The sequence below is a fragment of the Leptinotarsa decemlineata genome, unplaced genomic scaffold, assembly GCF_025532065.1.
Source record: "Leptinotarsa decemlineata unplaced genomic scaffold, Ldec_3_MD MMD2_tig00005385_RagTag_RagTag, whole genome shotgun sequence".
Classification (NCBI taxonomy): Eukaryota; Metazoa; Arthropoda; class Insecta; order Coleoptera; family Chrysomelidae; genus Leptinotarsa; species Leptinotarsa decemlineata.
The window spans coordinates 1-10,000 of NW_027412622.1; the positions used below are offsets into that span (position 1 = coordinate 1).

General features: G+C 44.0%; 3 protein-coding genes across 3 annotated transcripts; 1 reads left to right on the plus strand and 2 right to left on the minus strand.

Annotated features, from left to right (window-relative positions):
• Positions 1-1,501: 1,501 nt before the first annotated feature.
• LOC111511447 (histone H1-like) lies at positions 1,502-2,327 on the minus strand. Its single transcript, XM_074179338.1, has one exon. The coding sequence runs from the start codon at positions 2,277-2,279 to the stop codon at positions 1,536-1,538; it is 744 nt and encodes a 247-aa protein (XP_074035439.1). The 5' UTR covers positions 2,280-2,327; the 3' UTR covers positions 1,502-1,535.
• A 4,351-nt stretch (positions 2,328-6,678) lies between these two features.
• LOC141484260 (uncharacterized) lies at positions 6,679-8,300 on the minus strand. Its single transcript, XM_074179339.1, has one exon. It carries the CDS (start codon positions 8,181-8,183, stop codon positions 6,813-6,815), a length of 1,371 nt encoding a protein of 456 aa, XP_074035440.1. The 5' UTR covers positions 8,184-8,300; the 3' UTR covers positions 6,679-6,812.
• A 613-nt stretch (positions 8,301-8,913) lies between these two features.
• On the plus strand, positions 8,914-9,288 carry LOC141484262 (histone H2A). The gene has a single exon (XM_074179341.1). It carries the CDS (start codon positions 8,914-8,916, stop codon positions 9,286-9,288), a length of 375 nt encoding a protein of 124 aa, XP_074035442.1.
• The last annotated feature ends 712 nt before the right edge of the window (positions 9,289-10,000 follow it).

Genomic DNA, 10,000 nt, shown 5'->3' on the forward strand with positions numbered 1-10,000 from the left:
CGACTCAGTTCATATGTTGTCCGTCTATCGTTCGGTATACATTTCGTTCGTTACAATTCGCAATAGGTTTTGAAAATGGCTCGTACCAAGCAGACCGCTCGTAAATCGACTGGAGGTAAAGCTCCGAGAAAACAATTAGCTACTAAAGCAGCTCGCAAAAGTGCACCGGCTACGGGAGGTGTTAAAAAAACCTCATCGTTACAGACCCGGTACTGTTGCTCTCCGAGAAATTCGACGTTATCAGAAGAGTACTGAATTGTTGATTAGGAAATTACCCTTTCAACGTTTAGTTCGAGAAATCGCTCAAGATTTCAAAACCGATTTACGATTCCAAAGTTCAGCCGTCATGGCTTTGCAAGAAGCTAGCGAGGCGTATTTGGTAGGACTCTTCGAAGATACGAATTTGTGCGCCATTCACGCCAAGCGCGTTACCATTATGCCCAAAGACATTCAGTTAGCAAGGAGAATACGCGGAGAACGAGCTTAATTTCATATATATATATCCCAATATATATTGAAAATATATACAAAAAAAAGGTTCTTTTCAGAACCACAAAATGCAATTGATGAAAGAATTCGTTTATCGATAGATATGAATGAATGAATGAATGAATGTATGATATTTTCAATAACTCGCATCACGTAAATATTAAATCACGGGTGTTTGCAGAACATGTTCAGTATGATCCCAAATATGGATTATAATACTGAAATTTTTACTTTCCGAAACGAATCTTTCGAAAAGATCATTTTAGAAACGGCTGAGATAAATAACGAAAAACAAGCGATCACTGAATGAAAGATCGCTCATAACATCACCCATCTTTTCGTAAATTTCCTCTGATTCATATTTTTGAATACCTGGCATAAATCTCGAGTGACTTTTTGTAATATACCCTATACCAAAAATGAATCGTTCTCGAGATATTCGATCGTTTATACAGAAAAAGTAGGTATTATTCGGTTCTCGAGCCATTTCCCTATAAAATTGAAAACAAGTCTCATAGAATACATAAGCATAAGCTATTATTGATTCATCAAAATATTACATTCCGTCGTCTTGTAGGAGGAGTAACATTTCCAAAATGATGAACGAGGTATTAGGAGTCGATGAGTAATTCTGAAGATATAAATCAGTGATTTCTCAAATGGAACACCTTAGTTTGGAAATCTCGAAATGATTTTGACTCATTTTCCTGAAACGATCCAATATCAGAAAATAAGTCAACTGTTCACAAGACATATTTCAATGAAATAGAAAGACAGAGCAATATTTTTTAATTTTTACTCTTTTACGAAATTATTCGATTCATATCAATTCGATAGTCGGCGGCGGCGGCGGAAGAAATATTATTTATCTATTTTTTTTCTGTTTATAGGGATAGGCTAGGTAGGTAGTTCTGACTATTTATTTATATATTTGTTGGACAGTTGAATTATATACGAATTCTTGTAAAAAAAATTGTGGCCCTGAAAAGGGCCATTTGTTTTCTTAGACTTCGTCGCCGGAGAGAGAAGTCAACTGATAGAAGAATTTACTTCTTCTTTTTTGGAGAGGCAGCTTTTTTGGCTTTCGGAGAAGATGCCGATGCAGGGGTCGCTTTCGCGGTTTTCGGTTTGGGTGCTTTCGGCTTTTTTGTTGGTCCTTTGTTAGTTTTCTTTGCTTTCGAAGGAGACTTGGTTTTACTAGCAGAAGTCGCGGACGAAACCTTAGAAGCGACGGTCTTTTTATCCTCGGCAGTTACCTTTTTAGGCTTGGCTGCGGCAGCCGCTTTCTTTTCCGGAGAGGCTTTCTTACCTTTCGGTGATGCAGCAGCCTTCTTGCCGGTTTTAGCTTTTTCACCAGCTACGCGTTTAACGGGAGGTTTTTTTGGCCTTCGCACGGCCGTACCGGACGTTTTCTTTTCGGTAGCCGACGGTTTTGCCGAACCAGAAGATGCCGATGCCAATTTGAACGACCCCGATGCACCTTTTCCTTTAGTTTGTACTAATGATCCGGAAGCAACCGCAGATTTAAGATATTTCTTGATGAAAGGTGCCACTTTTTCTGCGTCAGCCTTATAATTCGCCGCAATATATTTTTTTATGGCTTGTAAAGAGGAACCACCCCGTTCCTTCAATCCTTTAATAGCGTTATTAACCATTTCCGACGTAGGTGGGTGAGAAGGTTTACTTCTTGGATTTTTAACTTTCTTTTCTTTCTTCGCAGTAGACTGTGCCTGCGGCGACGAAGATGAATTAGCCGAAGCCGAAGAATTCTGATTTTCTATGTCTGCCATAGTAAAAAAACAACTGACAATATATTCTCGGAAGATAGATGCTACACTCGTTAGGCGTCTAGAGAGAATGATGTAGTCCTCTGGTGTTCCGTTTGTTTAAATATTCTGGGTCGAAGCACAGGCGGACGGGAGACTGAACGCTCGACATTCTCGTTAGACACGATATTGACGGCTTCCATTCTGCTGTCGAAATGTTCGCATCAACTTCTTTACGAAATCAATGCCGGTTTCCTATTTAGACTTCGACTAGCACAATAACGTGGATAGATTCTACGTATTCCGAAAATATTTTCTGATAAGAAAAAGCTAATATTAAACCTCGACAACTCACAGTAAATTACAATGAAATATGAAGTATTGATGATTTTGACGTAACTCCAGACAATTCCTTTCCGAAAATACTCGTAATCGATGATCTGGAAGGAACCTTCGAATAAATATCATAGGCGCGACTGTCTATAGAAACATGATACATTAGCCGATAATACTCGATAAATACACGAGTGAATAGGGGCATCGAAGAGACCTCGTGTCTACCTTCATACACGACTATAACCAAGAACCGACGCTTCTAATAGCATCAACATTTTCAAAAATTATCCCTATAAAGTGTTCGATGAAAACGGCATTCGAATAATAACGAACGTTATTAATGTTATATTCGATAAGATATAATCATCGTAATATACTTTCAATAAAAGGTCGATACTACAACACGAACGAACGAACGAACGAACGACGATACTGTGAGCTCTATCTATAACGGAGTAATACACACCCCCCCCACCCGAAATATATAAATCGTCAATGTTATAGTCGAAATCAGAAATGCTAATCATAAACGTTTTTAGACAACATATTAGCACGTAAATAAAAAACACGTTAAAAAATAACATAAGTAATAGAGTACATGACTAGTATAACAGTAACGAACGTTAACTTTTTAGGTTGATAGGTAGGTAAGCACCATCTAAATATAGGTGGCAAAATTATTTATTATCATCGCGCGTTTCACGAAAGGAGGTAACAATGTACTGATAACAAGGCAACCCAACCGAGTGAGACCTAGCGCCCTAGCAAAAATAAATTATCATTCAGCGTCGAAACGATATTGTAAGAATTCTTTCATAAATATTTTGTGGTTCTGAAAAGAACCGTTTTTTTTTAAGAATGTATATCGTAGACCGATATAAGTAAATTATTTCGAACTGGTATATTTCGTAACTGCTTTGGTGCCTTCGCTGACGGCGTGCTTCGCCAATTCACCAGGAAGTAACAGACGTACTGCAGTCTGAATTTCTCTGCTCGTAATAGTCGATCGCTTGTTATAATGAGCAAGACGGGAGGCTTCCGCTGCGATACGCTCAAATATTCATTTACGAAACTGTTCATGATGCTCATCGCTTTACTGGATATTCCGGTATCGGGATGGACTTGTTTCAATACTTTGTAGATATAAATTGCGTAACTTTCCTTCCTCCTCCTCTTCTTTTTCTTATCGGTCTTCGATATATTCTTTTGGGCCTTTCCGGCCTTCTTCGCAGCCTTTCCACTAGCTTTGGGTGGCATTCTGAAAATTTAATTTCGTCAATATCAAACAAACAAGTACTATCGTGCAGGTTTGCTTTCGACTCAATGTAAAAGACGCTTGACGATCATCTTCAGTTCATTCAGGATTTGGAGACCAGCTCCCCTACCCTTTCGGCTGATCATTGGCCTTGAGATGGGCCAATGGGTACATGACTGATGGATGACGGCATGAAGTCCTTAGACATCAGTGCCGCCCTTCACGGGATACCCCTACCTGGCTGGGGTGGGATGGATGAAAAAGTTATTCATCCTTTAACGGGGGATGAGGGCCTCATTCGACAGAGTGTCGGGGCCTTCTATATCGGGAGGGGTCGTCTACAGCATAATCTGTGGCTTCCCTAACTAACGGGTTTTCGTGAGTTTCCGTTTTTTCGAAAACTCTCTCATTCCTCGACTGAATGGACTGCCGAATGGAAGGCAGCTGCAAATCTCTGCGGATGGCTTCATTCCGCACGAACCAAGGAGCATTCACAATCATCCTAATTAGCTTATTTTGTAACCTTTCCAAAATGGAAATGTTGGACGGAGCCGCTTGTCCCCAGACGCCTGAAGCGTACATGATGACAGGCTTGAACATCGAGTTGTAGATCATAATTTTGTTTTTAAGACTCATCTTGGATTTTCTGTTGATCAGAGGGTACAGACCGGCGATCCGACCCTCGATCTTGGACTTAACGTACATGATGTGCGGGTTCCAAGTGAGCCTACGGTCTATTAAAAGGCCGAGGTACTTTACCCGCGCTTGCCAGTCAATCTCCCCTCCAGAGACTCTCACTTTTCTGGCCGGAGAAGATAGTAATCTCCCCATGGTTATCGCCTGAGTCTTTTCCGGGTTTACTCGGATCTTCCATTCGAGGTACCAGCGCTCGAGGTCGTCCAATGCACGTTGCATGTAGACGACGCCGAGCTCACGCCCCATGGAAGACGAGAGTAGAGCCGTGTCATCGGCGTACAGGGATATCTTCACTCTATCGGACCTGGGCAGGTCGCTTGTATAGAGTGAGTACAACGTCGGAGAGAGCACGGCCCCCTGTGGCACTCCAGCGAGGATCTCTCTGTTGTCAGACAGAGAGCCCTCTACTCTAACCTGAAAGGTTCTGCCTCTCAGGAAAGATCCGATCCACCGGACCAGGCCCGAGGTAGGTCGAGCGCGTTTAGCTTATGTATAAGGCCTTCGTGCCATACTCGGTCGAAGGCCTTTGAAATATCCAAAAGTACTATATGTACTTTTTTGTTGTTATTCAGCTCGTTGATGGTGTTCTCGACCAACCTTAGAGCCTGTAGTTCAGTGGAGTGATCTCTCCTGAAGCCGAATTGTTCATTAGGCAGAACATTTCGGTCCTCAACTTCTTCGTTGAGTCTTTGTAGAACGACTCTTTCAGCCAGCTTAGCCGCCGACGAGAGTAGACTGATCGGACGATAGTTCTGCGGGAACAGCTGGTTCTGACCCTGTTTCGGGAGCATGACGACGATCGCATGCTTCCACCTTCTAGGGAAGTGTCTGAGGGCCAACGAACTGTTGATGAGACTCAGCAAGAATTCAACGCTGTTTTCCGGGAGTCTCTTCAACAACTTGTTAGTTATTGAATCGGCTCCCGGAGCTTTCTTTGCTTTCGCAGCCTTGATGAGACCCTTCAGCTCCTCCATAGAAGCTGGACGGATGTCGTCGTCGTCATCCTCCCTGAGAAGTCGGTGAACCCGTCTTCCAGCAGCATATCGCGGTCGATGTCGTCGTCGTCGTCAACGTTAAGTTGAAACTGACGTTCCATCGTGTCTGCAAAGGCTAACGCCTTGTCGGCGGGGGAGTAGCACACTCCGCGCTCTCCGTGAATGGGTGAGAGAGCAGTCTTCTTCCCCCTGAGCCTACGAGTGACTCGCCAAAGCTCGTCACTCCCAGGTTCGAAGGATTCCAAGAGCTCTTCCCACCTTTCGTTTCGGTGTTCATTGATGGCCTGTTTGACACGATTGGCCATCCTGTTCGCCGCTGTTTTGTCCCCTGGGAAAAGGGTTCGCTGGTAGAGCCTTCTCAGGCGGTTTCTCTCTCGTATCAAGGCTTTGATACGAGGGGGAAACTCGTTGTAGCTCTTCAGCGGACACTCCTCCCTGGAGGTGGCCGCTCGAAACGCATCATTCACGGAAAGCTCGAAACGCTCAACTGCCGCGTCGAGTTCGTCGGGAGAGTCGAGTACCTCAGGAGGGGCGCGCATCTCTTCGAGCTGGGCTGTGAAGACATCCCAGTCCGTCTTAGATCTCACGCGATATTCAGGGGGAGGAAGATCATCGCCCAGTACCAGGATTACTGGATTATGATCAGAATCCAGTTCCGACAGAACGTAAATTTCACTGGTCAGAGTGACGTTTCTGAGAAGCGCGATGTCTAGTACGTCAGGCCTAGTCTGCCCGCGATAGTACGTAGGCTCATCTGGTCCCAGCACGAGATATTCATGTCTGTCAACATGCGCATGGAGCGCTTGGCCGTTTCGATTTGTGGCTCTGCTCCAAGGTCTGTGCTTGGCATTGAAGTCGCCAGCAGCAATTGTCGGAATGTTGCTTCCCATCAGCAGTTCATCCAGAGATTCTGGGAGTAGACGAATGTTCGGAGGGTTGTAAACCGAGATTATTCTGTGACAACCCCTTCTCAGTTGAATTTCGACCCCCACGGCCTCAGTACCGTGCAACCGAGCACTGTCAATGCCGTATTGGACACACTGCAGGGATCGCTTGGCAAAAATGCCGACTCCCCCTCCAGCACGTCCAACACGTTCTCTGTGAAAGAATCTGTAATTTGGAATGACAATGGATTCGTTCCTTAGATGTGTCTCTTGGACTAGAGCCACATCTATGTTGTTTTCAATGAGGAAGTTTTCGAAGTCCAGCTTCTTTGTTCGAATGCCATTGGCATTCCAAAAAACTATCTTCAGAGATCTAGGCAACGTTGGTTGTCTAGACATTGGCAGTTCCGGTCATCACGCTTGTATTCACCGTGAACATTGTCTGTAACACGGGGAATTTGACGAATAACTTTTTCATCTGGTCCAGTGCGGCACAGATGTCTGAAACCCCCTGAGTCTGAGGTGAGGGTTCAGGTCGAGGGGAGGTGGGCTTTGCAGAAGTACTTGCAGTACTTGCGCCCTTAGATGCAGCTTTTGCAAAGCTGACCCCCTCCTGGACGCGTCCAGACCCCGCAGGTCTCCCTGAGGAGGCTGGTTTCCTTGTTGTGGTCTGCCCCTTCTTTTGTACCTTTGGGTACGCGGGGCAGCCACGGTAATTGGCTGTGTGAGCCCCCTTGCAATTATTGCACTTCGGGGGGTCAGCCTTGGTCTTTTTGCAGGCACTGGTTAAGTGCCTGCCAGCGCATTTAACGCAGATGGGCACTGCCAAGCAGTTGCGTTGGCAGTGTCCAAAGCGTTGACAACGGTGGCATTGACCCACCGAAGTTTTCGCGTGTTGGGGTTCGACCTGAACCTTCACGCACAAGAGGTCTTTGACCTCAAAAATATGCTTCTGATCCCTGTCTAGCAAGACGAGGACCAGAGGCATAGGTTTGCCAGCGCGCTTCATGCGCGTGACGCTGGTGAGGTCAAAGCCTTTTGATTCAAGCTCCTCACGCACATCGGAAGTTGCCAGGTGCTCTGGCACTCCCCTGATGACGGCACGTAGTTGCCGCTCTTCGGGGAGCGAGTAAGTATGGTGAGGGATTTTTTCCCTCACCAAAAGCCTTGCCAGCCGCCGATAGTCGTCAGGAGACTCCGGCTGAACTTTTATCCCGTCATGTAAATTGACGGCTTTCGAGAACTTGATGTTCTCTCTAGTCGTCAGTTTCAACAGCGGTACCCATTTGTCCTTCTGTCGGACAACAATAGGTGGAATTTTAGCCTTAGAAGCCGAAGACGGGATGTCTTGCTTCAGAGGGGTAGGGGGGGTGGTCTCCTCGTCATGAAGTGATTTGACAGTGTTCTCTGACTTTTCAGATGCACTGTCAGTTGGGGTTTTAGCATTTGTGTCCATTTCCACGTCAGTATTTGGCTTACTAGAAGTGGCCACCTCACTAGCCTGATTTTCGGCTATTTGATGAGAAGAGGTCTCGGATTCTGAGTAATATTTCCGAGCCTCTTCTCTGACGTTGTCCAAAGCCGCTTTCTTTTTAAGCTTCTTCAGCATCTTTTTAGCTGGCTTTGGTTGTTGTTCTTTTACCACTGTCTTTGTCCACTCGTCAATACGACGTCTCGAGACATCAGGCAGTGGTGGGAATCCGTCATTGAGTCTTCTTTTCTTGGAGGAGGAAGCGAAGGAAAGTACGCTAACGTTATCCATTTCGGCATCGCTGAATTCTCGTTCGGAGTGATATTCACGGTCAGGCGGAGCATTAGCCACTCCCTGTTCGCGGTCCGCCAACACGTGGCGGCCGTTCTCAGGGCTTGGCAATGCTTTGCCAAGCAAGTCGACTGGGTCAGACCGAGAGCTGAGATCAGTTGACTTATAAAGCCAATGATCTCGCCCTTCTCCTTCCCAGCCAGGCTGCAAAGCAGTTCCTCCATACTGCCGTGAAACAAGAATTTGATTTTGGAGCCCAGAAACAAGTATGAGCACCACGAACGCAACGAAAATAATATATTCAAACGTACTCACCAGAAGTGTAGTCGTCTGCACACAAAACACAACGAACGCGCTATCGGAAGCAGGAAACACACACCGCTATACGGCCGTAACATTCACTATGAAAATTTGCGTAAAACACACTAGGTCGCTATGACACGTCTGCTCTTCACAAAGTTCAGCAATCCTGTTGTTTTTGTTGTGTTGTCTGTCTGTAAAAGACGCCACTCTGTCGTCACTATTTCAGATAGTAACTGGAACTCTAGTAGGCTCCGCCCACCGGAAAGTTGAGCGTTCGAGAACGCCCATTGGTCGGTAGGACGGTATTAATACAGGTCGATTCTATATAGAAATCATTGTATAGAAAGCTACTGTTAGAGCAACATCGAATAATTCTCAGTGAATTCTTTAAATTTATCCGATATATAATACTAATCTACGATTCGACATGTCTGGACGTGGAAAAGGAGGTAAAGTTAAGGGAAAGGCAAAGTCCCGTTCCAGTCGGGCTGGACTCCAATTCCCAGTAGGACGTATTCATCGACTCCTTCGTAAGGGAAATTATGCCGAACGAGTTGGTGCCGGCGCCCCGGTTTACTTAGCCGCAGTAATGGAATATTTGGCAGCTGAAGTCTTGGAATTGGCCGGTAATGCGGCTCGCGATAACAAAAAAACCCGTATCATTCCTAGACATTTACAGCTGGCCATTCGAAACGACGAAGAACTCAATAAATTGTTATCAGGAGTAACCATTGCTCAAGGTGGTGTTTTGCCCAATATTCAGGCGGTTTTGTTACCGAAAAAAACCGAAAAGAAGGCATAAGTACACATTTCCTGAGAGAGGAAAGCGACAAATAAAATATCGGCCCTTATCAGGGCCACAACGATTTTCTCTAATGAATTCGACAATTGCATATATTTTTTTTTATTTTCTTGTCATCGCTTTTCGATACAATTGTTGACGCAGCACGATATGCGATTGTTTCTTTCTTGCTTGCGCATATTTACGTATACATGTATACATGATTAATAATATTATTATTGTTCAACTTCTTATTTTCGTGCCGAAACAAGTGATTTCTATTTGCTGAAATCAAATATCAGAATGTCTGTACGTTTATTCGTGATGAAAATAAAATGTATGCAGTAATATCAGATTTAGGTATACAAATGAATAAACATAACAATATCCATAGAAATATTATACATTCTTGTTCGTGGAATTACAATATAGACAATCATGAGTAAATTGGAATGAATAAATGAAAACAAAAAAAATTATACCTAATTAAATTATATAGCATAGATGAATGCATACATACATTTCAATATCTGCAGAAATGAATGACGAGTATATAAAAATAGGTTGTTATTATTATTCATAGTAATTTGTGAAATGGGATAGATGAATATTATAAGCATAAAACAATAATATTTGGACAGTGGTTCATTAACCTTCGATCAGTTTATGAATATTCATTTTTTCAATTTTTTCTTTACGTACAAATGGTATCGCGTTTTAAAGCGGCGTTTCA

Bases quoted from the DNA above. Each gene is read 5' to 3' on its own strand.
- LOC111511447 (XM_074179338.1), bottom strand. From the start codon at position 2,279: ATGGCAGACATAGAAAATCAGAATTCTTCGGCTTCGGCTAATTCATCT.
- LOC141484262 (XM_074179341.1), top strand. From the start codon at position 8,914: ATGTCTGGACGTGGAAAAGGAGGTAAAGTTAAGGGAAAGGCAAAGTCC.
- LOC141484260 (XM_074179339.1), bottom strand. From the start codon at position 8,183: ATGGATAACGTTAGCGTACTTTCCTTCGCTTCCTCCTCCAAGAAAAGA.